The 26756-nt window shown below is 43.0% G+C and overlaps 2 protein-coding genes across 2 annotated transcripts; both read right to left on the bottom strand.

The window, feature by feature from the left end:
- Positions 1-660: 660 nt before the first annotated feature.
- sypl1 (synaptophysin-like 1) lies at positions 661-7592 on the bottom strand. Its single transcript, XM_084038274.1, has 5 exons — positions 7282-7592; positions 3360-3478; positions 3078-3282; positions 2816-3007; positions 661-2730 (listed from the first exon to the last, which is right to left on the bottom strand). Exons 1-5 carry the CDS (start codon positions 7351-7353, stop codon positions 2599-2601), a joined length of 720 nt encoding a protein of 239 aa, XP_083894400.1. The 5' UTR covers positions 7354-7592; the 3' UTR covers positions 661-2598.
- A 1087-nt stretch (positions 7593-8679) lies between these two features.
- On the bottom strand, positions 8680-26584 carry nampt1 (nicotinamide phosphoribosyltransferase 1). The gene is made up of 11 exons (XM_084038419.1): positions 26426-26584; positions 21554-21710; positions 18493-18596; positions 17964-18092; positions 14787-14945; positions 14257-14393; positions 12462-12687; positions 12237-12356; positions 11988-12128; positions 11605-11739; positions 8680-11484 (listed from the first exon to the last, which is right to left on the bottom strand). Exons 1-11 carry the CDS (start codon positions 26477-26479, stop codon positions 11371-11373), a joined length of 1476 nt encoding a protein of 491 aa, XP_083894545.1. The 5' UTR covers positions 26480-26584; the 3' UTR covers positions 8680-11370.
- Positions 26585-26756: the final 172 nt, after the last annotated feature.

The following is a 26756-nucleotide window of genomic DNA, read 5'->3' on the forward strand; positions in this document are numbered from 1 at the left end:
TTTTCACCACAATTAGTTACATGTCTGAGCTTTTACAACAACAAGAGTAGAGGCGATGTCCAGAGAGAGCTTCTACATTATGCATTTATATGTGGGTTTAATGGAGGACATCATTAAATAAATATCTGAATTCTCTGCTCATTGAAACAAACTATTCCAGGATGTTTGGATGCTCAAAGTGGCTCAGTAGGTCAGGCTCGTGGCACTACATTGACCTCTTGTGGCTGAAAAGAGAACCTGCATCTCAAGTAAGGCTGGAGGTGGCGAGTCTGCTTCAGCGTGATGAGAGGGAGAGGGAGTGAGTCGGAGAAGGGCGGAAATGACGGCCTTAAATGAGGGCGAGGAAATGACTGATTAGTTTATACTGTTGTGTCAAATCAGGTCAAATCTGCACTCACACATGGTCCACATACACACTTTATATGATCATCCGTGATTGATTGTAATCCTTCCCACACACACACACACACACACACACACACACACACACACACACACACACACACACGTCTCTTTCTCTCTCCCTTTCACACACAAACACACAAAGGATGACTCAGCTACAACATTGTGTTTGTTTCCCACACAGTGATCATCGAGGTCACAAGACAGGAAACACAAAGTGCTACTTTCCCTTCTCTTCAAAAGGTCATGATGACTGTTTTCATTATTTCAATCAAACTCACATTGAGAGGTTGAATTTGAATAATTGTTTGGGCACAAACGTGTAAAATATCATTCATTTTTTATTGAAAAAAAACAAGTACATTGAAATCGTGCATGTCACAGAGTGAATTTTATGTCTCTTGAATGAGACAAGTTTGGCAGGTTAAATGCATAGGAATCGTTGACGAAGCTATAGTTGGATTACAAGAGTGCAGAGGCATAACCAGTACACCACACAACACGAGTTAAATGGATTTACATCATCCCACTATCAAAAGACAATCCATAAAAAACAGAGGAAATGAGAAATTCCTTCAAATAATCATCTACTTGTAAAAAAAAAGTTAAAAACAGGACGGAAAAATGACACACCATTAGCTCACCATGGTGTCTCATACATGATTTATAAAGACTAGACAATTGAAAAAAAACAAATATCAACTATTTTGAGCAACATCAAGAAAATTGATTTAACACATGGAAATATGAAATATGTTTATAACAGGAGGGAAATTAAGTGCTTTGGCAGAGTTGCATCTGTGGAATAACAGTGATGAAAGAAAAAAAAAGTGATGAAAGATAATTAAAAACTACATTCAAACTGATAAAAACAAACAGTTTAAATAAAATAAAAAACACAATCAAGGAAAGATTTGAGACTTAAAAAAAATCAAAGCCCTCGGGCACATGAATTAAAAACTTTCCAGAACTAAGTAACTTTCAATCAAGTATTCTTTAGAGATTTACGCTCTCGGGTATATCGTGAAAGCATATCAAGTACCGTGTGAGTGTGCTGTGCATGTTGCGATAAGAACATCATACACTGAATGTACAAAACTGCTTCCTGATATTCGGGTCGGAGGTCGTTTCACACAGTCCAATGTCGAGGTTTAATACATCGCACGTGTCTCCTTGGCAACATAGAAGCAGTGGAGGTTAATGGCAGCGAAGGAAAAGGGCTCAGCTCATCAGCGTGCTTCATGAAAAGAGGACACCTCTATAATAAAATGTGATTTGTGAATTGATAATCCTAAATGTAGTTGTGTCCAGACATTGCAATACCCACAAGCCACCACTAGAGGGCAAGTGAGGTAAGAGCGGTGAATGAAAGAATGAATGAATATTTGAATCACTTTCCAGACACACAACACGTCTTAAATCTAAAAGTATATATATATAAAAAAATGTGTAAAAAAAGGTCAATACATTGCTCAATATCATAGCCAATATCAAATGTATGCAACATGCCAATAAATTACAATGAATGTAATTTTCCGATATGGTATTATGGCATATGCTTCATAGTGCACTACAGAGAGCTGTCCTACCCTCTGTTACACTGACTACCTTGATCACATTATCCTTGTAATAGTTGTATGTCATCGACAAAAAGATGAGTTCAAAGTACCTTCCATTCATCGGTATCAAATAAAGCATAATGAATTTGGCCGTTGACCTTAAAATTGGACGGGAAAAGAAGAAAGGATCTGCTTATTAAAGCATAAGAAACCATCTAGGAAATATTATATAGAAAGCACATTTAAAAAAAAAAAAATCGGAACTGCATTGGTGTTGATATGAAACAGGTAAGAAAAACAAAACACCAAAAGGGTAATCTGCACATAAAACCTTAGTAAGAACACTTTCTTCGACCCCAGCCATCTACTGGGGCAGACGGAAATCTTTGGGGGAAATTTAAATTGTGTTTTGAACAGTTTTGTACGAGGAGCGATACGACACTTTCCAAATGCCGATCCAGTTCTGTGTTCTACCCAAACAGCTGTGAGTTTGTCGATAAGGTCCAAATCAGTTTTCAAACTGGCCGTCTATCAATTGATCCTTCATTTTGCGTCTCTTCATCACCTACACAAGCTTGTTATGTGTGATAACGTGACTATTCTATGTGTGGCGTCTGTGGGTTTGTGTTGCCTGATGTTAGATGGGTGCAGGGACCTGTTGCCTTCCAGGTCCAGGCTGAGAAGAGAATTTCTTGGCGTGCCAACGGGTCTCCTTGTACACAAACCAGGCGTTGCCCGCCCACACGAACATGTTGAGGAAGCCGAACACCTGGAAAACAACGCAAAAAAACAGCGTTAACAATATGGGAAAACACGCGTAACCGTGACTATGACTATCAACAAACTCTTCTCACCACAGAGACGTTGAGGGTCCGCATGCTGGCGAAATCCGTGACCTCACAGGTGATGTTGCTCCCCTTGCAGAGCGCCAGCGTGGCGCTGATGCCATCGGTGTCCGTGGCGTCCTTCACGTTCTGCAGGCCCTTCGCCCAGGCGGACGAACACACCAGCCACAGGAAGACCAGGACCGCCGTGATCAGGAAGTCCTGGAGACGAGGACATCTCATTTGTTTTCAGACTTGATTCAAGCTGGAAACCAGTGAGATCAATACTCACGAAAAGGGGTCCGAAGTCAGAGTCCTTGTAGACGTGCATGTAGCCTAAATACACCAACAGCGCCACCATGCTGTACAGGAAGCAGACGATGGCGATGCCCACGAAGAACTCGGCCGCGTTGGCCGAGTCACCCACCATGTGCGTTGTCGTGACGGAGCGGTTGCATAGGGTGGTGTTTCCCTCGACGAGCGGGACCTGGCTCAACCTGGCCGCGACGCAAGATGGAGGGTTAAACATCACTATACTTATAGTCCAAAGAATCAGCAAAGTGTGTTTTCTCACCTAAACGGGTAGTGGAAGTTGGCATTGAGAGTTTCATTGGTGCCGTCGCCACAGAAGAGAGATATGATGTTCGTCCCCGAGTACCCGCCGCAGCTTCCAAAAGCAAATATGGCAGTTAGCTGTTTGGACAGATGAGCGAGAGATCAGGGAGCTGGTTGAGGGGCTGATGTGAGAAAACCCTAATCCAAAACCCAAGACACTTCACCCAAGATATTAGAGTTTTATGGAAAAGGAGGGAAGGATATTCTTTGGAATAAACCTACAAAGCCGAGTCACATTGACTGGGAAAAACAAATCGTTTGTGAGTGTGTTCCTTTCCCACATACATGCACTTTAGGACAATACAGTGTGTAAGTGTGTATGATGTCACCACAACCTCACACCAAGAAGAAACTTGGCAACCTCAAACGGCGTCAGCAGTAAAGAGCCGGAGGCATTAACAGATGGTCGGCATTTTACTCCAACAAACAGCTGAAAATAAAACTCTCCACTCAACCATTTTTTTTTAGGACTTAAGAGATCAGTTTTCTTAAGTCCTATCTTTCTTGTATTTGTTTTTTTCTCTCTTTTTCTTCGTGAAGTCATTGTCATCGGACATTCCCCTCACAAATGAAATAAACTGTGACTTACATGGCCGCTCTAATGCTTCCATTCAGCTCCGGAATTCTTTCTCGCCGGGGCCAGAAAGCATCTGATTCAGCGCGTAGGCCATGTGACACTAATACTCTCCTTAAAACCAACACATACTAAATTCTTCTAGTCAGGCTGGCTGGCTGCCGCTAAGCTTAACCCTCAAGCTGCATGCAGGCAGATCACATTTATTCCAACGAGCTCCTTCGGACTCTCACTGATATCACTTAACTCGTCCTTCGTGGATTCTTGTCATAATGTGTTGTTGCCTCATGTCATCGCACGGAATAGAGCTAGATAAGCTGCGGACACAATGACACCGTAAAAAAGTCGATGTGGTAAACATGGAGTAACATTAGCATTCATTTGGAGTTGTGCAAGTCTAATATTCACTCTGCTTTTAGCTCGGTTTTGGTCTCCACCATCTCTCCAGGGAAATACCCGCCTCTTTAGCAGCTAAATGCTCCGCTATGTTCGGTATGTCTGTTTTGAAAATGATCTTATATGTGGACTCTGTGGCCCTGAACGCACCACACGGAGCATCTTAACAGAAAAAAAAACAAATTATTTAAATGAAAACTTGATAACTTTAAGGGATTTTTCTTGCGGTAGATAGCATGCAGTGGAGTCAGTGATGATCTTTCTATGATTCACACCCCACATAGATTGTGCTTCTGTCAAGACATTCAAAATAAAACAGGTTTATCTGACCTCTTACGTTCTGTTTCATCAGCACAACTGGATCACAACTAAGCACCCCCTTATGAAATGCTTATGCGACTTTTATCCTCGAGCGTCCCACCACTAAACCCACACCGACTCCCACGTTTACTGTACACGACCTGGACACGCACACACACTTAGAGGCCCCTCTCCAGATGTTTCTACAGATGTCATTGGCTGCCACTTCCTGTTTTTCTGGACGCCCGCCACCATAAGCTACTTTCTCTCTCACATTCTTGTTCCGCTGAGTCCGTCACTCTCACATTACGAGGTCTTGCAGCCAACCTTAGCGGCTGGGTTGGACACAAACACACACACACACAGACACACACACAGACACACACACACACACACTTTTGAATTATTGTGTTTGTCTTTGCAGAACATAAATACTACACTGCCCAAACACTGTCGGACAGTTGGGTATTTTTTGTCAGGTTTCCAATATCGCCTTTTTAGTCCCAATTAAGGCTACAGGTGGCACTTCTCCGGACTGGTGGACAAACAGCAGGGCCTCGCCAGTGCCTAGGCCTTTATCACACATCTGCAAACCACAAAGCACCAATTTATGGGCATTCCAGAGACCACTAAATAAAATCACAGGCAGTCCTCACTCATAATAACCAAGCTGTGAGACGGGCAGGAGCGGCAATTTGCACACAGAGCGGCCACTCACTATAGCTACTGGTTCCTGCAACAATGATAAAGGACATGTGGGAGAAAGGTTGCTTCTGGCGAGAAGGAACTTTCAGAAACAAGATAATCAGGAGTTCTCTGTCGCAGAAGTCACTGAGCCCAGGTCAGTCTGACCAAAAACCCCAAAGCCACTGGAGCCACGTGAGCCTATTTTGTCACTGGTTACCTGCAGAAGCCCAAGAAAGCATTTCTTCTCCCTCTTAAGGCAGAGACCTGACATCACCACAAGTCCAAACCGAGAAAAATATCTTCACTGTCATCATTCAACGTGTCTTGCAGCATTTTTTTGCCCCGAACCCCTCCTTCCTGTTTACTACCGCGTGGAAGATAACATCGAGGGAGCTATGAGCGTGTTTAGACTAAACAAGTCATGTGTCGAGTAAACTTCAGACTCAGAGGTGTCCGGGGTAAACGGGAAAAAATGTTGCGACCTGCTGGATGCCTTCCAGTGTCACCGACAGCAGGAGTGACAGACCATCTGTCAGGACTACAAAATGACATAATCAATGCACCTTTTCCATTTAAACTGCTGTTGACTTTACAACATCAGTGGGCCCAACACACATCCACTGCGTGCTGCATCATTCTAACAGTCATGTTATTTATTCAGGGCATGCTTGCTTACTAAACAAAATTAGTAAAGGCATGTTTGGAATTTTTGCTCGAAATTTGATTTGATGGTTATTCCTATGGTTGAAATAGTTGCCGATTATTGTTTTGACAACACTTTTCAACAATATTATAATGCGAGAAATGAACAAATGTGCTCATGCAACCAGAGAATGTATTTGTATTAGTGCAGCGACATTTAAAAAATGGCAGGGTAACCTGAAAGTAGCTATAGTGATTTGGGATAGGCTGTGCTCTACAATGATCTACCAGATGATGGTGCCTAAGATAAAATAGTGACGTGGTTTTTCTGAATCTCCAGGACCTGCTTTATGATGTGTTATATAGCGGTTACTTCATACTATAGGATGGGCCGGAACCCCTCTATTACCACACCGGACGTTCCCAGTCTAAAAAGGTGGGAAATACACACAATTTACCATCCAGACCCTTGTGATCCCAAAATATGTCGGGTTAGACAAGAGGTTACATAAGGCCGACAAAGTGAAACACACACACACGCAGCCTTGTTCCGAATCAGATGACTGGCTGTTTGGCTCCGTGGCTCCAGATGAGAAGAGCTGAGAGGAACTGGGGCTGAGCGGCACTGGATGCCTCTGACCCAGTTACGTAGAGCAGAACTGAGCGCTGGACCCCGCCACGAGAAACTGTTGCATGTTCTCTCGAGACACACATGCCGGAGTGTGTGAATGTCCAACCATGTGCAGTGAATTATTGCTGAGAGCTGCATTAATCTATAACTGTGTCGTCTGAAGGGCAGGCCCATGCAACGACTCCCTTTAGTTTGCTTTTGTCAAACCCACTGAGAACCTTAAAAGATCTGGATTCATTCTGAGATAAAAAGCAGACGATTCAAGTTAAATGAAAGAAAAAAAACAGAATTATTAACACTTTTATTTCAGTGTCATAAACACAAAGTTTACTTCTTAAGATGTACTTATTAGCCCACATTGCTTTTTATTCATTCAAGTTGACGTAATACACATCCATGAATTTCCCCACTATTTCACAGAACCCATATAAGTATTTTCTAACAAATCCCCCTAAAACTGTTTACTTTAGGGAGTAAAAATCTCCGGGAAAAGGGAAAATCCAAGGACCAAGAAAAAGGATTGGACCTCCCTGTCCTCTGGGTATGTGAGACACACACACACACACACACACACACACACACACACACACACACACACACACACACACACACACACACACACACACACACAGTACAATGCATCTAACTTACCCACTCCACCAGTTTGACGAAGCCCAGCGGCTCCTTCAGCGGCGACAAGTTCAGTCGGAATCCGGTCATCATGATTTGCGCTTCTGACCCAAAAAAGTCTTGATCCAGTTGTTCCTGAACTGTGGATGTTGGTCCAGCGGGGAGGGGAAAAAAGGGGAGTTGTTTGACAGAATGACGTGGTTTTACTGCCGACGCTGCAAAAAATGAGCAGACCGAATTTACTTCTATAACCAACGTTGCACTGAAGCAACTGGTTCAAATGTCTGCCACGGGGGTGAGGTCATTCCATCTACTGAAAATACCGTTTTTTTTTCCCGGTTTAGGAACTTTCAAAAATAATCTTCTATGGTGGAGGAAAAAAAATAATTATTGGGGTAGATACTTTTTGCAGTGTAGTTTGGAAAATCTAGCGCTCCGCTTGGTGATGCGCAAAATACGCAGCGGATAAACGAGCGTAAAGTGTGCCAAATTACGCTCGGAGATTGGCGAGATAACGCGTCGTGCCCGTTTAGTTACAGGAAACGGATGCTGAGTGAAAAAGAGTGACTGTGAGAAAAGTTGGGTTGTTCTTCTGGAGAAAAAAAATTGAAATAAATAAATTAATTAACGATCACAACCTTAGATCCCACACAGGAAATCAGTAACGAGCTGTCGCGCACGGGAAAACTACAGTTACAGCCCGAGAAGCAGAAGACATCAGAAGTATCCTACTGAGTTTTCATTGGAGCCATCCGCCAGAATCCCCAGGCTGCCTCCTCCTCCTCCTCCTCCTTGCTGAGCTTGCACTTACTGGTGCGGCTGCCTTGGTCACGTGACTCCAGGAGCACGCCACTTAAAACTTCCAGCGAAGAAGAAAACCTCGGAGTCAACTGAAGCAAAGGGTCAGACTACTTGATGGGTATGCTTACAAGGTAGAAAGGTAGGTGGAGTTCTGTCATTAAATCATGACAACCTGCATTATTTGAATCAGTAAAAACTGATGTTCATGCTTTTATTCTACACGTTAATACATTCTTAATTATTTACACATTTCCTAGAAAAGTAAGGGTGGACATGTGAGCAGCGGGAGTTAAATCAGTGCTATTCTAGTGTATTAATTTCAAGTAACTGTCAGGTCATAGGTCAGCTGAAGCCAAATTAAATTCCTTTCCAGGAAACTTCCTCGAAAATTGTGGAAAAAGTCCAATAAATAAAAGACCAATAAAATAAAGTGATGCCTAAATGTGATCTGGGTCTAAGTTACATGCGTGTAGTTTTTCTAGGTTTTCAAATGGTGGGAAGATCTTCCTTAAAGGCCCAAATATTAGCTGAATTGACCTGAAAACGTTAATACAGAACAAGTGAAAGAGTGTTTCATATCAATTCTACGAAATATAAAATAAATCAACCATTCCAAACTGACAGGGTGGCATCTTTATTCGACGTATTGTTGACAATATAGCAACTTATGTTAAAATATCAGTTGTGTTGGGAGAGAATTTGGGACAACCAACATATACATGAAACAACAACAACAAAGAAAAACCAAAAGAAAAAAAGTAATTACATTTTTCAGCCATTACACAGAAGCATTCTCTCTCTCTCACACACTCACACACACACACACACCTAAAAGCTTGACAGTCACAACGCCAGTTCAGTCAAGCAGGTTTGGATATTCTTTTGTTGGTACAAAAAACGGTTGTTCTGTGAAATATAATAATATTTTCTAGCGTGGTCGTCTCCCCAACCTGCCTCTCTGCTGCTTTCAGTCAAACTACTTCTTGTATGTACAAGTGAGAAGGCAGTATATGGCCGCATCGTCCGTAAATAAGGATATTTACTGCAATATTCCTGGCAACTCCCCCCCCCCGCCCTCCTTTGTCATACAAAATAATATTTTTTCTGAGGTAAGAACAGAGACAGTATCAAAATAGTAAAATCAGAGTTTTACTAAAATGCACCCCATAATTGGAACAGAAAAAAAAGAACAACTTACTCCAGAACTGGATAAACTAACGAACTGACGAATAACAGTGGAGAGAAAAGCAGAAACGGTAGGAAAATAAAGAAAAGAGTGCGACTATGTTTCAGCACCAGGACGAGCCTGTTGTTGTTGACCAGCTTGTCCCGTGTGTTGGAGCAGCTCAGAAGCAGGAAGTGAGTCAGTGACATCACAGGTTTCTTCAAAATCAACAAAAAAAAAGAATTATGGGGGATGTTGGTAATTTTGCATGTATTTAGTTATGAGCCAAAGTATTGGACACTGCCCACATATTTAATTTACTGCTCCCTGTGACATCACCAGCTCCCTGCACCTATTAAATCCCTCCTAGCCCCCGCGACAGAAACATCCCTCCAACTTCCTCAGAGATGCTCCCAACTGTAAGATAATTAACTCCGAAAAAAAAAAGGCATCAACAACAGCGAGATCCCATTTTATAGCTGGGCAATGAATCCGAAACACCACATTGACACTTTTCCCAGAAGCGCGGCTGCTTTTCCCGAGTTAAGGCAGTGATACCAAGGGCAACGTTTCCCCTGTGCTTTTGTTTTTAACATTGCCCAAAAGGAAGCACACTCACGACTGTATCACCACCTGTTTGTCTCTCCTTTCAGAATAAAAGGCCGGCAAATTAAAAGGAAGAGTGTTACCTATCCCCCCCCCCTTTCCCACCGATCAACAATACATTTGCATAAAAGGAATACTACACGATCCTTTAAAGGAAGAAAATCTCAACACACACACACACACACACACACACACACACCACACAGATCCAAGCACGCATACAGCAGATGAGTAGAACCGACATTTAACATACATTTCAGCCCAGGAGCCACATAATCGTTCAGCAAACAACAGTTAGATCAATTATTGTGAGATCTTTCATTTAACATGACGGATTCCCAGAGCATCCATAACCGTGAAGACCCAATCAGAAACTCTTATCTTCTCAATTAACCGTAATATTTTTAGGACTGACTGTCGCTTTTTTCCTATTTTTTTATTTAATTATTTTCACTAATGCTTTAATATAATCCAGTGTAAACAAACCTATCTCAAATAATAATGAAAACAATTAAACATTAAATAGAACTTTGAGATTGGCTGCATCCTCCGTCCGTGGGCAGGATTTGTGATTTTAGGGGATCGGACCTTCATGACGCGAATGCTCTGTGATGGCAAGTAGATGATCATTAATATAGCTTCAGAGATGCACCCATGATATTTGATTTGGCAGAGTATCAGTACAAAATATTCAGATACAGTACTCGATGGGCCTTTTTCGGATAGAATTTGGATTTCTGGTTCGAAAGCGAGAAAACCGGGGGAAAAATGAATTCCTTCATCGCCCATAACTACGGAGTTCGCTACTTTTCAGTATATACCACGATCATCCTTCACATAAAAGACAAAGCTAAGTAGGTTCTGACTGTAATTTATTTTTTTTACACAATACACGGGGGAGCGGCCAGTGGTGTGGGTGTGGCTTCGTCTCTTTCTCTCATCATCTTTCTCACCGTGACTCCCCAAAGGTTCACTCCGCATGCAGCCGCCAGCAGCTCACTCACAACCGTCTTGCCTGCTTTTGTGTCGGCATCATCGGCAACCAATCACATCACTGCGTTGCAATATGCCTAGCCTATCAGTGCAACACGCCGAAGTTCAATTTGGGGCAGGGGCGCATGGGAGTGAACGCAAAAGGTTCATCATCGCACAACTTCTATCCCTCAACGTCCTGTCACTCACTGTACCTCTCACACACTTTCTTCTCTTTCTCCCCGCCTCTCACACTCATGGGGTGTTCGCTGTTTCATCAGTGTTGTGTATATTTCCAAATCCCCCTCCCCCCCACACACACTCTGTTGGAGAACCAACGAGAGCTATTTGGAAGTGAGGGTGAAGATATGTGTATTTTTACGGGACTGTTTTAGGAACGTTTTGGGGTGGGGGGGGGTGTTTTCAAGCTTTGGGAGTGGAATCTATTGGCAATGCGCACCACCTCCATATTCTGAGGTGGTGTCGGAGGCCAAAAAGGTGAAGGGTTGAGGGGAGGGGATTTGTTTTAGGGTTAGGGTAAAGGATCGGGTTTAGTAGTGATGCGCTCAGTGCAGCGCAATGTCAAGCTCACTCTCTATGAGCTTAGCATTGTCTCTGACTTCGTCGAATGTGTACGTCTTTATGATCTTCCCGTTCTGAAAGACGGTGTGCAGCAGGTCCTGGGGAAGAATAGAGAAACAAGATGGAGGGAGAAGAGGCAGGTCAGTGATGGTGAAGTTAATTTCCATACTTAAACATCTCCTTCAGTGTCTGTATGCTGCTGTAGGCGTTGAACTCACCACGCCATACTCTTCCTGGTCGCCCTTGCCCTCCTCCAGTGTGACAAAGTCGCCGCTCTGCGTCAGGTGCAGAGACAGGCGACCTTTCTTTGACCTCTTGTTGGGGTCCGCTACTGGGTCCTTGAACACATTCACCTTTTCCCACACAGAAGAGAGATAGCATTTTGAAATTGGAAAGGGAATTTCAAATCATGGCTTCAAGCGAAACTCTACTGATTTTCAAAAGAAGTTCAAAAGACAAACAAAAAGATGTTTTGTTATCTTTATACGTCATCTGCAGACTCTCAAAGTACTAGCACTTATTATTCATTGTTTTATTACCAAAATGTTTACATAACAGTCTATTAAACACAATAACTAAATTCTAATGTATCGGTACTCACCCCCAGTCCGTTAGTGACCACGTAGCTACACTTGAAGGAGCAGTTGAGCAGATCCCTGGTCAGTTTTTGCAGCAAAGCCCCTCCGGACCCGAAGGCAATGTTCTCAATGGACCACCTGTGCTCCTTCATACCCTCCACTATCTGTGGAACAGCACACACGTCGACATTATGTAAGAGATAGCGACTGCTGTTCTGGTGGCGTTGTATCTCGGAGTATATGACATCAATAAAAAAAGCGTGGGCCGTTACCTCTTGTAGTGTGTTGATATCGACCCCGTCTCCTTGAATGACTCTGATGTAAGGAGGGAGGACCCTAAAACCTTTGCTGTTCTCCACTGGGATAAACTTCTTCCCCAGGATCTCCAAAACCTGACAGACGTAAAGAATTAGGAAGGTTGTATAGAGAAGGAGAAGTTAGTGTACTGGCCTTTTTTAGATATAAGTCAAAAAGGCAAGGCGTCCATGTGACCACACCTTCAGAACTGTATCAAGAGGGTTTCCTGAGTCTGGCCGGACAACCAGCGGGGCATCTGCACTGCGACACTCTATCAGCGACCGGAGGTCTTCGCCCCAGATCTTCTCACAGGCGTTGTAGATGTCGTAGCTGTCGCTGACGATAGACACTGGCACGTTGGGGAACTGCTTTATGATGTGCTCGAAGGCATCCTTTTCATGGTCCTTCCCCCACGCTGTGATAGTACTGCAGAGAGAACAGCAGATGATTGGATATTCTTTGTCCCATGTCACCACACCTCACCATCCTCAGACAAAAGGAATTCGAAAGAACTTTAGATTATTTATCTGTTTGGAAGAAAGACTATGGAAGCAAAAGAGATATTGAACAGGAGGAGAAACATTAAAAAAGGCAAAATGTTCTCATTCAACAAAGACAAGAATGACTGAAGACAGTCACGGACATTCAGTGCCACAGATTGTCCAGAAGGGGGCAGCGCACTCCAGTATTTAGTCTTTGATGAGACCAGGCCTGGGCCAAATCTTATCATATGTAAATTGGGCTGTTGTAGCCACCTTAGATACTAGAAGAACTTCTTTTCAAGGGTAAGCACATATCCAGACAAACTACAAATAAAAACACAATTTGGAGTAAAATCTCAGCAACTAGGCAGTGTGTAAAAAAACTAAACAAAAAACAAGATAAATTGTTTGTTTGAATGGTATTTTACACAAACAAGAGACTCTAAATTGCACCTCCGATTTAGTTTCATTGGAGTGCAGATCTGACCATTACAAGTCTATGAAACCATTTAAAATGTTTTTTATTTTAATGTACATTTTTGTACACCTTTATATTAAAAAGGTATGTCATTTTCCTACATGGGGCATCTCTGTCCCATTAGCGTTTACAATGAACACTGAAGGATACACGTGAGAGCCCTGAAGGTGGCGTACCTCGGCTCTCACACACCCGCCCTTCCTTTTTTTTTACTTCTGCATCAAAATAAACCCAAGTGGAATTTCACTGCGACTCCTCCCTCTTTAGGTAGAAACCAAACCGACTTTAGGAGGGGGCCATTAGATAATGGTTACCGTGACAACGTCTGCCACCATCCCACAATGCACTGGTGCGGGGAAGAAGGGTGCGTCGGAGCAGCAGTAACTGCCCCGGTGGCAAGGAAGTAGCGTGTCTATGTGCATGGGAGCCAAACGGAGGAGAGCGAAAGTGTGTGTGCAGAGGATAAATGGACCGGTGCCATAAAACAACACCGGACACATGCAAGGGCTTGAGGCTTCAGCAGCCAATCAAAACCTTCCCCTGCAGCCAATCACAGCCTCATCCACAAACGGAGAGAGGTGAACCAAATGATGGGTGTGAGGGTGACCAAACTCTAACTGGGGAGGCTAATTGATACCAACCTCGGCCATAGAGCGGGGACGTGCCGACTGCACCCCTGTACGTTCTGGGAATACGTGTATACGTGGTTTACGCAGATCTTTAGCATTGTACACACCTCCAGAGGCTAAATGTTCTGCATCAAAGTTGCTGCGAACCTTGCCAGTCCCTTAAAAAGGAGTACTGAACAGGTTGGCAGTCACCCATCATTACTTGGAGGTTTTACGTACTGCTGTAATAACTAAAGTGGGTGGTGAACTACTGCCCTGTAACACAGTGGGAACGTTGCTTCTAAATCTTCTAAAACTGCCAGGAAACACCGTTTAGCTTACACAGAGGAACATCCCGTCTCTTAGCAGGGACAACGCTTCGTGAAATAAGTAAATGTTGAGAGAAGTGCGCATTGTGTGTGTCTACCTGTGCTCTGCAGCAGGCACCGAGAAGCCTGGCACGGGGTCCTTGGTGCCGTAGTACTTCTTAATGACTCCGATGCCGGCGACCGTGTCCGTGCCCTTGAAATTGACCAGATGGGCGGAGGCCCCGATGCCCGCAGTCTGCAAATAGGGGGGAGATGGTGTTATGGGAGATAAAAGGGTAAAGATGTCCCATACCTCACTTCATTGTTATTTTGTTTTAATTCCCTGGTATGCATGCTTTTATTTTACACACACATGAAAAGGTTCTCTATGCAATAAAGCAGTAATATGGCAACAAACTGTTTGCTCGGTAGATATTACTCCACTATAGCTTTAAATAGAAGATAATGAAGTCACTCTCCCCGTGTGTGTTGTTATCTGACCTTCTCTGTACTGTCCACACAATATCACAATGAATATATATTGAGATTTTAAAAATATACAGGAATAAACTTGAGTTTAGCATTCAGTTTGTAAGAAAGGGTTTCCACCATCGTACGGTAATCTACTGTATTGAATGTATAAACGTACCTCTTGGGAGGAGACTCCCCTGTAGCCGAAGTCGTGCAGTTTATACTCCAGTCCCTGCAAATTCCCAGAAGTCTCCATGAGGTACTTGGCGAGGATTTTCTTCTGCTCCCTTGAGTTGGTGGCCACAGTGATGGGGTACCAGATCTGAACCAGAATGGTCTGATGGAGGGAACAAGGACAGTCCAGCTCACTACACATTCACTTTTTTTTAATTTCAGGGTGTTTTCAGGTTTCCCAAAGGATGATTTCTTCTATTTTCTGACACCACCTGTGATTACAAATATATCTCAACAAAATCCAAAGTATACTTAAACAAACATTTCTATGTGAACCTTAAAACAAAGTCAAACAAAAAACAGCAAACGTTGCAGCAGTTTTTCCAACACCGAACTGACCAATCAATGTCTGATCCAATCATTCTGCTTTCCCAGTGTCCAACTGGTATTAAACCCCCAAACTAACAAGCTCAGAGGGATCAAAGGGGGCTGCTCGTTCACACAAGACAAACTCCGGGGAAAAATACATTCCTTGATGCCTCGTGTCAGCTCAGGACCAGAGTCACCGATGTCAATGTCAAAACAAGTGGCTTATCTGTACTCACCACCACCTGGGAAAGTTCAGGAAGTGTAGTGTAGAATTATACATACTGTGCCTCAATATTCAGCACATCCTTTAAATAAAGTAGGTGTCAAAATGAATAATATCAGGTTATATTCCAGATTAAATCACAGGAACACCCTTCCTAGAAAAATAAATCACTCCAATATGGTGACCACTGGGTCATGCGACAACATTAAGCTGATATTATTATTATGTAATCACATACTGCGCTTGCAGCGTTTTTTACGACTTATATTAAACTGTGTTTGCGTAACAGAAATCTGAAGTAAATGTATGCCAGACCTTATTAGCAGCAGATAAAGAGAGAGCAAGCATGACAGGCATTGGAAAATAAGATGTGCAGCCACGTTTCCTCCTCCGCAGTGATTTAAAAAAGGAAATAAAAGGTCCTGCAAACGCCCAGCACTAATTCCTGACTAATACTATGTAGTGTTTGTCTTCACCCTACAACCCTGAACGGGTCACAAGCCTCCTCACACTAATTATAATCTTAACCATAATATGGACTCATGTGACTGCCAGAGCAAGGCCAATGTCACACTCACACACACACACACACACACACACACACACACACACACACACACACACACACACACACACACACACACACACACACACACACACACACACACACACACACACACACACACACACACACACACGCACGCACGCCCTCTGCCGTATATCTGCATGATGACCTTTTCATGAGGAATATAAATGCAGTCGACATGATGTACAACACTATAATACCATCCACATATACTGTAATTTATACTGTTTGCTTTTCATGACTTGAAATTACACCCCTAACAGTGTTTTTTATGTTAAAGTCAAGAGAATAAAGATGACTGTGACATTTCTATGATTAAAAAAAAAAGACATAATGTGGTCGTCATGTGTCTCTAATGGTAAAATGGGGCAGCAGCAGGGTAGGAAGGAGTACAGAGGGAGGAATGTGTACACACACACACACCAACACACACACACACACGCCAACATAACTTCATGGTCAACGTCCCTGAACAAAATGGAGGAAGATAAGGAACAGGTTGGGGGGATCCATCTGCTAGTCAAAAATCTGTGATACTTCATTTAAAATAAAAAAAGAAGACAGACAGACTTACATAAAAAGATAAAAATTAATTGGCTTAAAATGTGGCGGCGAGGCTTTCACAAAAGTTCCTTTATAGAACACATAAAAGCTTTTTGCATCCGTGGATCGAAACAGAGAATGCTCCTTGTTTCCGTTCAGCAAGCTTCTAAGAAACCGCAGCGTGATTCATACGTGGCAGAGGTCAAACCCGAAGTCTATGAATGGTGGCGACATGGGGATGGAGAGATAGAGGGAGCATAAGAGAGCAGTTAGAGCGAGATATTGCTCGTGGTAAATGGATTTTGTTCTGCAGAGTCATCGAGGACAGTCTGTTCATGCAGCATTAAGTTCATGAGATCTTCCTCATCTCGGCGAGGACTCGCACAGTGCATTAGCTCGATGTCATAAAACGCCAGACTGCCGGCTTCAAAACGCCGCTGTGCTTTTTCCTCACAAGAAACGCGTACAGACGTTTTTAAACATGCTTTCATAGATAAACCACGATTGATGTCACCTGACAAATTTAAGTAAGTCTTATAATTTAGTTTGACATTTTGGGAAATATGATCATTTGCTTTTTTTGGGCTAGATGAGAAAATTGAGGAAAATTGAGGAGAAATAAGAATAAATAGAAAAAGTGTAAAAACAAAAACAGAATACAAAGACTGTATTCATAAAAATGAAAGAGGGTTTGGAGGTTAATCCTTCACAGGTGACCCTTTCTCTCTGACACACTAAAGTCAATTAAAATGCAAAGTGAATAAAGCTGACACACATTCTTTACACAGTTCAGAGAAATGTCAACGATGCCTCAGGGAACAGAACATTGGGCAGATGAAGGGGTTGATTTAGGACTTAAATCATTGTGCAACTATGAATGCACCAAACATGGATTTTTCTTGTACCTGACTCTTGCACTCTTCGGCCAACCTGTATGAATGACTTTGCAGCACATCTCTGTGCAGTGATTAAGCAATAAGTCACGACGGGGCTGTAATTCTGTGATAAGGAGCGTCACTGGGCATGCCGCCAAGCTATATAGTTTATGGCTTTTATAAAACTGTTAACTACATTGTTATAATAATCACTGTTGCCAATATATTTTGTAATCAATAATCAAATAAAGCTAGCCGTTATATCTCACTGATGTGGCTAGAAATGGAGTAGTCAGGAGTAGTACATTAAAATCTGTTAGAGGTGACACATTTACAACCCAGAACTGAAGATGAAGGCACATTTGAAGCAGCTGAGGCTGAAATCTGCTGACTTTTAGTCCCCGGTGTGGGTCCAGCTCAAAAAACACTGCCTCAGACATTTGCCACAAAAAAAACCCCAACAGCATTTAGTTAGGCCCTCCCCACACACACACACACACCAGCTGAATAATACACTCGTATCATGTCAGGACCCACAGGAATTGACCTGATTTGGAGCCCAGATGACAAACAAAACAAACCTACCTCCACCCAGTTGGTGAGCCAGTAGCATTCAGGGTCCGTGCTCTCCACTGTGAACAGAACATTGCCCCGAGGAATGACACTCCCCTCTGGCACTGCCTTGATTTCAATGGGCAGGTGTCCATTGTATTTCTGGAAAACACACACGTACACAAAATATAACACTTATACGCATTTATATCTTTATTGAGATGACAACAAGAACAGTGACGCACATTTGGAGGAAATACAAATACCACTACCAAAAGTCGTGCGTTTCCTTGATACACGAAAAAGATATGATATCGCTACTGAAGAATGGGACCCGTCTGACCAACCTAGATCACAAGCATCCTCTATTATGTCTGAGTGTGTGTGTGTACGTGTCCGAGATAGCCTCTCTGAGAACATCCACTTCAGAAACTTGATGGACCTGTATACCTACCAGCTGTTTCCTCGTTAAGCCCATTCCTTGTGTGTAACTCTCATGGGATCTTCTCACAAACATACATAGAAATAACTTTCCTTCAGGGCACTTTCTTCAGTCTCTTACCTCCAAAATGTAATTCCACCCCTTCTCATTGAAAACGTCGTCCTGGAAGTGTTCTCTGTATACCTCCTTCGCTTCCTGGATTTTCGCAGGGGTCACCACCTTTCCTGGAGAGGAGAAAGGAAAAGGAAACTCAGACATGCTGATAGAGAGAAGGCACTGGAATGAAACTATCCATATCCAGGGATGAAATATAATATATTCATTACTATCTTTTTTACAAGTGCTTTATCACCTGAAACTAGGGATGCACGATAATTATCGGACCGATAATTATCGGCCCGATAATAGGAATTATGACGTCAACCCGATAAATCCGATACAATTATTAATACCTCCGATAATCCGAAGATAGGATGTTTGTGTTAAAACAGCGGGTGGATTGGGATGAGGGACGTTAGTTTTTTTCTAGGCGCCTCCCGTTTAGCATGTGATGTGGTTACTGTGGTATCACAGGTTTCGGAGGAGGGAGTTAATCCACAAATCGAGCGCTCCCTTCTCATGCCTGGCTGTGACGTAGAGGCTGCGAGCGAGTGGAGGAGGAAGACTAGTAAACAAACACGCATGGCGTCTGTACTGTGGGACTACTTCAAAGTTTCTGAGGAAACTGAATCGTTTGCCATTTGTAACAAATGCAATGCAGAAGTTCCAAGAGGAGGGAAAAAGGCATCGAGCTTTAATACATCCAACCTTAAAAGTCACCTCGCACATCACCATCGCTACGACGGTGTGTTAAAAGCGTATGAAGACGCCGGCGCCGCTAAAGAAGCAGCGAGCCCGTAGTTTAGCGTTTTGATGCACGGGTGAATTAGCGGTCCTTGTACCTCGGGTCCAATATAGTTGAGAGATAATACAGTGGCTTTTCCTCGATGTCACCAAAACGCGTTTCCACTGCTTTTAACGGGGTTTCCTTTGATGTTTTCACTCCGTGGTCTGTTGGTAACGTTTGTTTTAGCAGTCGCGTCAGCGCTTGAATGGAGGGGATCACATCCGCAGTAGTGGCTGTTGCTTTGCTGATATTTCTGCCTATTACCGTAGTTTACATTTCTGTGTGGATCAGGACCAACAGTTTAATGTAGCAGCACTTGTGTGTGCATATCCCATGCTGCTCAGGGAAAGTTGTCATTGACTGACTGACTCACTTACATATTTATTTGAAAAAAATAAATATTGTCATTTTATTGAAGAGTCAAAACTGTTCTTGGCTTTCTTTTGTTCATAGTAATAATTATCATGTCACTGTGATACATCTGGTTAGGTGTTTGGTAAAAGGCAAAGCTATGCTAAATCTACCTAAGCTTAGTCATTAGTGTTTTTGACCTGAATTTGATCTGAATATACATTCAAAAACGAATAACAATATTATCGGTTATCGGTATCGGTATCGGTCCCGAGGAGCAGAAAGTTATCGATATCGGTATCGGCTTCAAAAAATCAATATCGTGCATCCCTACCTGAAACCAAGAATAGTCATGTTTTTAGCTTAAAATGAGGCTTCTTCCCAGTCAGTCATGTTTCTACAGTAGCCCAGAATGGACAAACCATTCATTCTCACAATTTTATGTGACCTAAAGTCCACCATCGTTCTCAAACAGGCTTGAAAAGGGAAGGGTAAGATATTCGTTTTTTAGTGCTCATCCAAGCTAACTGGCTATTGGCTCCACCCAGTCTAGAAGAATCACGATTGCACACTTCAAGTTGCGTGAGCTCCAGGACAGGGATGCATCTCTAATAGTTGGGCTAATCATTGAGCTCTGACGGGCGCCGCTCTGTGCAGCCAGCTGGTCTTTCTCCCTCATATGGTGAAAGAGCAGCTGTGCTTTTGTCTTCTCCCGCTCTCTGTTCTCCCCTGGCTCTCTGTCTCCCCTGCACCTCTGCTATCGCACCATGAAATCCTCTTAAGAGGACAGGAGGGGAGACGCATTCATTCTTTCTCTCGCCTCCCTTCTCCCTCCGTCCCTCTTGCTCTCTCTCATGCCCCTCGCGATCACACCGGCGAACTTTAACGTCCACCTTTACAAACTCTAATTAATTGGAGCGTATTGTATTCATTACACTTTGCTCATTTCAGTCTTCTCTCACTTGCTTTGTTTTCTCTCTCTTCTTGACCTGCTGGCTTTGTGTTCTGCTCTGTACAGTCTCATCAAAGTGAAGCACATTGTAACCTTCTCGTTGTATAATTAAGTAAAAAGGACTGTTGCAGCAGGCTACAATAGAAAGCACCTGCCCTGCTGAACACGTCCTCAATATATGCACTGAATCTTGAGAAGCTCCAGACATGCAGTTGTGCCACTGACCCTGTATACTCTGACCTTGTCCTAGAGAGAGAGGGGGGGGGGGGAGCAAAAAGATAAAATGCTCCCACGGGGACCAATAACGCATCACAAAAGGCTTTTGGTATGCGCCCTGATTGCAAACCGTGACTCACTGGTCAACAGTAGAATAGTGTGCTGGGCAGATCCCACAGAATGAGGGGGGAAAGCATTAAGTGCATAGTTGATTTAAATACATTAAAGTAAAAACACCTGGGTTATGTTGCCCTCATTTGATTTTATAAAAAGCGTTTTATGTGCCAGTCCCCCAGTTTCCAGGTGGTATCTCTGCTGTGCGGCACCATATCAGACCGTACGTGTCAGCAACTGAGCGGTGACACCGAGAGGGCAGCGAGTCCACAGCGGGATGAGGTGTGCCTTGGGCTGCTTTCACTCAAATTCTGGCACCGAATGTTTGTGGGGTGTGCATGTTTTTATTTGCCCTGTGAGCAATAAGAAAAATAAGGTTTTGTTTTCCTGATTAACGGTTTTGGTCTCTCTTCATTCACTCTGAATGCTCGTGGAGCCAGATAGGAGTGGCGAAGCCTGATTGCTATGTTTACAAACAGCAACCATCAATTTTACTACATATCATAAAATTACGCAATTACAATTATGGCAATGCTTGAGGCTTGAGGGTTAGAGGAGGACACTTCAGTGTCCTGCTCATGGGCATATTGAGCCCTTTTATTCCATTGCATATAGAATACCAAACATGGGCTGCATAATTCTACTCCATTTCAAAGACTTACCTTTCAGGTATTTGTTGAGGATGTACTGCAGGCCGTAGAAGACGGTTTTGTCATATTTTACTTTTCTGTTTTTGGAAGGCTCGGTCCTCCTCTCGCGACACTCAAAGTATGAGTACACTTTACTCGTGTTGGGGGGGTACTGTTTGTAATGTGTCACCTGCAGAGACAAACATCAAGGGGAGAAGACATATTAGCATGGCCATTTGCAAAAAATAAACTGATTAAGAATAAGAATAATAGAATACACATGCACATAAACCGATAATATAAATATCTGACCATCTATGTGGCGATTTATGATTTAGACCCTCTTTTAAATAGCTACGCCTCAGACCAAACGTAAAAACACCGACAGGTGCTTTTATGCCCCCAAACACCAACAACAAACGCTGGACATAACTTTGAACATCGTGATCGACGGGGAAAAAAAACATTAATCATCGCTTGCTCTTGCGGGACTGGTTTTTTGCTTCGAGGTATTAGCACTACAAATATCACGCCAAGCAATGTGAACACAGACACACTGTAACTGGAATCACTTGTTGTTGAACGCCCACCTCCCAACACACACACACACACGCAAGATTAAGTCTATTCCCAATATGTAGGTTTTGCGTCAGGCCTCGTGATATCTTGGCACATTGCTAAACAGTAGGAAGTTTCACAATGTGTAATGTAAAATACAGGACATTGTAGAGGAACTGACGAAACCTTTTATATAAATGTTGAAGCGCCTTGAAGATTACAACTTATCTTCTTTCAATGGAAACATACCATACTTACTCAAATGTATCTTAATAATATGAGAACACAGTACTTTTCATTTGTCAAGTATATAGATAGACTGTTTGAGGGATAATCGCCCAGCCCTAGGCTAGTCTTGTTTTAACATTGCTACACAACATGGGACACCCTCCACGTTATATGTTTGTTTGAAAATTGGGGCAGTAGTTGAGTTACAAATGTATGCAACAATAAAAACATAGTGAAGCAAATCAAGTTTTCACCCTTGGAAAAATGGAGGGGTTAGAATTCAGTAGCTCACTGCCAACAGACTCAGTACCGAGAGCTATTCAGGGTCACAACTCTGAGATTATGGAGCATTGCCATTGTGGCGATTATCTGTGATTAGAGCAAACATTCCAGTTCAACAAAAGACCCATCAATCAATCCATTGTGCTAAACCGAATAATACAGTACTAAAATGTCACAGTGGGGATGAGACATGTCCGAGTTTTCTCATACAAACACGTACTCTATTATTTGACTTAGGATTCAGAATGTATTCAGTGCTGTGTGACTTTCCCGTGAGCTTCTAATCTACTGTCAACTGACTGATATATGAAATATTGACAGTTAAAATCCAGTGTGTGTAATCAAGTGCTCATGCCCAGACATGTTTCAGACACAGAAAGAGTAAACTATGAGAGTAAATATACCGTAAACACACACACACACACACACACACAGAATGGAAGAGATAGTATCAGCTCTAGCCATCCGGCCTTCAATTAAATTCAAAACGAGGGATTTCCACAGAGTACACTGGGGCTTTGAGGAGCAATTTCCCCGAACAAAGTTAAACGTTGTGAAGATGATGGTAACAGTTACTCAGTCATTTTGTAGTCTTGATATTTGCTATCCATGCAGAATACAGCTTTAAAAAGGTTCAATGCCAATGTATTTACAACCACGGGAGTACAGAGGGTTCAACCGTGTTATGTAATAAGCTGCACTCGTTGAATTTCAATGGTAAAATACTGCGAGTCTTAAAGTTGCCTTCAGGGAATACTACTATCCAAGAAAAAGAGGACGTCATCGGGCTTGTCCTTCATTTGACTACAACCTTGAGAAACACTTCAACTTTGTCATATGCGTCCTGAGAAATTGCATCGGAGCCACAGGTATAATCCTGTGGAAATGGCCAAGAAAGAAAAAATGCATTTCATATGAAGGTGTGTGTGTGTGTGTGTGTGATTAATACCAAGAGGAGAAAGAGGAGAAGAGATTAATATCAATGACCTACTCAGTTTCTTTGACCCCTGTCTCTGTCCTTACTTACGGGCATTTGAGGCCTCAAAATAGAGTCAAGACACACAACATGACACTAGGCCGGACCACGTGTTTGTGTACTGGCCCACATACCATTGTATACACGCAAATGCCGGTTTAAAATCATAAAACATGGACCGTCTAGTTTGCAAGGCCCACCGGCCAGACCCATTTGTTATGTATTATCCAATTATGTTATTCACTTATAATCCAATATAATAATATAACGACAACAGGAACCATCATGTAATTATCTCTGGCTGGTCTGAAAAACCCGATGCGACGCAAATGTGGTCATGTGCCGACAAACTTGTGTCGTGGTATCGCTTTGAAAATGTGCACGAACAACGACGTACAGTCCGTCGACCACCTCCATCCTGTAATATGTTCAAATTTGACAGACCCTTCACATCAACAATGAACTTGTGCATGTGTGTTTGGTTCAAGACAATGGTCAAGCTTGGCTTTGAGGGCTGAGCTTCTCTTTTCCATCCAAACAGACAAAACACAAAAGGAATTCAGGTGGTGCAGCTTATTTTCGTTTCAAAGAACAAAGTCTATGCCTCAGGGTTGGTCTGAGAGTCAGTCAAGGACTTTGCTGGCAATACCCCAGCTCTCTTAACAAATGGTATTGCACAGTCATGCACAGACGACATCATCATGTCACTTCCAGTGTAACAACGAGGCACACCCAAACCACACGGTACGCACATATGTTGGGTATTCAAAATTTAACTAAGGGACCTCAGTTACTCAGACAACTGGTCCTAAACGATTGACTGGTAGGCTCATTGTTTAGTTTTACCTTTGTGTGACTAAACTGGCTCTTAAAAGAGACAATAACAGTAACTTCAGCCTGGTATAGCAACACAGACGGACTTCCCCTGGGGAAGAAGTAACATAAAATTTGATCAGAACGACCCAATTCCTTTGTCTTTATCCTCATTCAACTGCTTCTCTCGAGCCTTTAACTATCTCGACGACAAGAAACAGCAATGTTCTGCTTCAGATTAGACACACACCCGGTAACTACCGGGAGCAAATGGAGCCTTCTTCCGTTACTGCTTGTAAAAGAGCATTTTGATAGAATGAATGAATTTGATAGTCATTGAGGGATAAATAATGAAATACCACCAGCTATGTTTGTGATAAATCGTTTTTTTTAAATAGTTTTTGGTAGTAAGGATGTGCCTGTGACACCTACAGAGGATAACCTTTCAGCAACCTTGACATTCTTAAAAGAGGGAGTTAGGCTGTAAATCTGAAACATCGTGGAAATGAAACCGAAACGAATAGCTTCCGAGAAATAAAAACCAAAAGTGTAACTGCACTTTGGAAGCTAAATATAATACCCTTTAACTGGAATCAGGGGAACAAAAAAAAAAAATAGTTACCACATAACCAGAACACTATTACACTATTTTAGAAAAAAAGAAATCCCTCCATGAATCAAGAGCTACATCCCTATAAAGAATTGAACTAAAATGATGTGCACGGGGATTTCAGGGGAAATCTACAGGGGATTTCTTAGAATTAGTAGCTCCATTACATAAAGATGCACCTGTCTTAGATTCTCAGAACCTGGCCGAGAATCAAAAAGAGTGCATTACAGGTTCATTAAAACATAGCTGTACAGCACTCTGTTGAGATTTATTACAGAAAATTAAGTATTACCCTTAATGTAACCCAGTTTGCGCTTTCAAAAACATTAATAGTGTCCACTAGACATGTGATGGCATATAAAAAATAGCAAACTGTATCTTTTACCTCAATAATGATTATAACTTATCATACACACATTTTTTTGTTACATATAAAAACGGTTTATTCGTGTAGGCGTTACTTGATCTCAGTCTGAAGCTTTCAGTTTTAATCTTTGTTTGTTGCTTCTATTTTGTCTTTCCAAAGTCCACCTCTGCTGGTGCCCCTTAAACTCCTCCCCCCCTTCGCTTCCTGTAATTTTTGCCCTTCTGTCCCATCAACACCATGGCCGAATTCTGTCACATGACCGCTGTACATGGCAACTGGCCTGGCAACCGCACCGGCTACCACTCGCTACGTGCGACGGTTCCTTTCTGCAAAGTGCATTTGCCCTCCACTTTCATTGTGAGTTAGCAGGCCACTGTACTTTAAAGCTTCTCATTGTTATATTTGCCAATAATGCATTAAAAGCCCGCATTCGTCTTCTTAATATCGATTAAAACGCACAGAGTACGTGAATTATAACCAAGACTTTGGTTTCGGATAACAAAGCTGTGTCACAGGAGGGTGTATGCACCACCGCCTAACCCCGACTGTTTTAACTTTCGGTTTTGATTTGCCGTAAACGACACTCTGATTGCGGCTAGCTACATGCTAGCTAACGCTACGCCTGGCTGGGCTCTTGAATGAGACTTTGTCCATGTGCAATTAATTCGGCTAGCCACCACAGCACTCGCTAGCTAGTAGCTAATATTAGCTTTTTATATATATCAATCTCAATGCGCTCCCCGTGAGCTAGCAGGCTAGCTTATACAACTAGCTTGATACCGCTGTGAGGAGAAAAGCCGACGGGGAACAGCCTAGGCTCCGCAAAAAACAGCGGTTTGGGCTAAAACGTTAGCTTAACGGGGGGATGCCTTCATTTTGAATTTGGTACCCTAAACTCCGCGGTCCCAGCCCTCTCCTCCCCTTCCTCCATCCCATTCGGCCTGATGTGAGCCAACGGAAACCGGCCACAGAGAGCAGTGTGATGGCCTTGGGACTCATGATGAAACCACCTTGACTTTATACATTTTCACCACCCTCCACCCGAAACCGGCATAAGAACGGCTACGATACCTTGTACGAATCGGTCGCTAGCAGTATGTTGAAGTCGGCGTCTCTGTGCTCCATCTTTTCCCCCCGCGGTTGTGAGTCAGTCGCAGCTGTCAGTGTGTTTCGTGCCGTGCAGCCGAGGAGGACTCCAGCTTGATAGTGTTACTGGGTTTGGGGGGAAGCAGGAGCAGGGGAAGGACGAGCTGAGGGGACCGGGCGGGGGAAGGGGCGGGCCAACTGTGTCGTCACCAACTGTCCGGCACCCCTCGGTTATACTCGGTCCTACTCGGGCCCAGCAAGCCAGTTTAACCAAAGCATGTCCTCATGAAGACAATCACTCAACAATAAAAGCGAG

Source organism: Eutrigla gurnardus, assembly GCF_963514095.1.
Source record: "Eutrigla gurnardus genome assembly, chromosome: 21".
NCBI classification, from domain to species: Eukaryota; Metazoa; Chordata; class Actinopteri; order Perciformes; family Triglidae; genus Eutrigla; species Eutrigla gurnardus.

Bases quoted from the DNA above. Each gene is read 5' to 3' on its own strand.
- sypl1 (XM_084038274.1), bottom strand. From the start codon at position 7,353: ATGATGACCGGATTCCGACTGAACTTGTCGCCGCTGAAGGAGCCGCTG. The intron at 3,479-7,281 runs GTAAGTTAGATG...CTGTCCAAACAG, and splicing joins TCGTCAAACTGGTGGAGTGG to CTAACTGCCATATTTGCTTT. The intron at 3,283-3,359 runs GTGAGAAAACAC...CGTCGCGGCCAG, and splicing joins AACTTCCACTACCCGTTTAG to GTTGAGCCAGGTCCCGCTCG.
- nampt1 (XM_084038419.1), bottom strand. From the start codon at position 26,479: ATGGAGCACAGAGACGCCGACTTCAACATACTGCTAGCGACCGATTCG. The intron at 18,597-21,553 runs GTAAGTCTTTGA...TCTCCTCTCCAG, and splicing joins CCTCAACAAATACCTGAAAG to GAAAGGTGGTGACCCCTGCG. The intron at 12,129-12,236 runs GTAACGGCCCAC...GCTGTTCCACAG, and splicing joins ATATCAACACACTACAAGAG to ATAGTGGAGGGTATGAAGGA.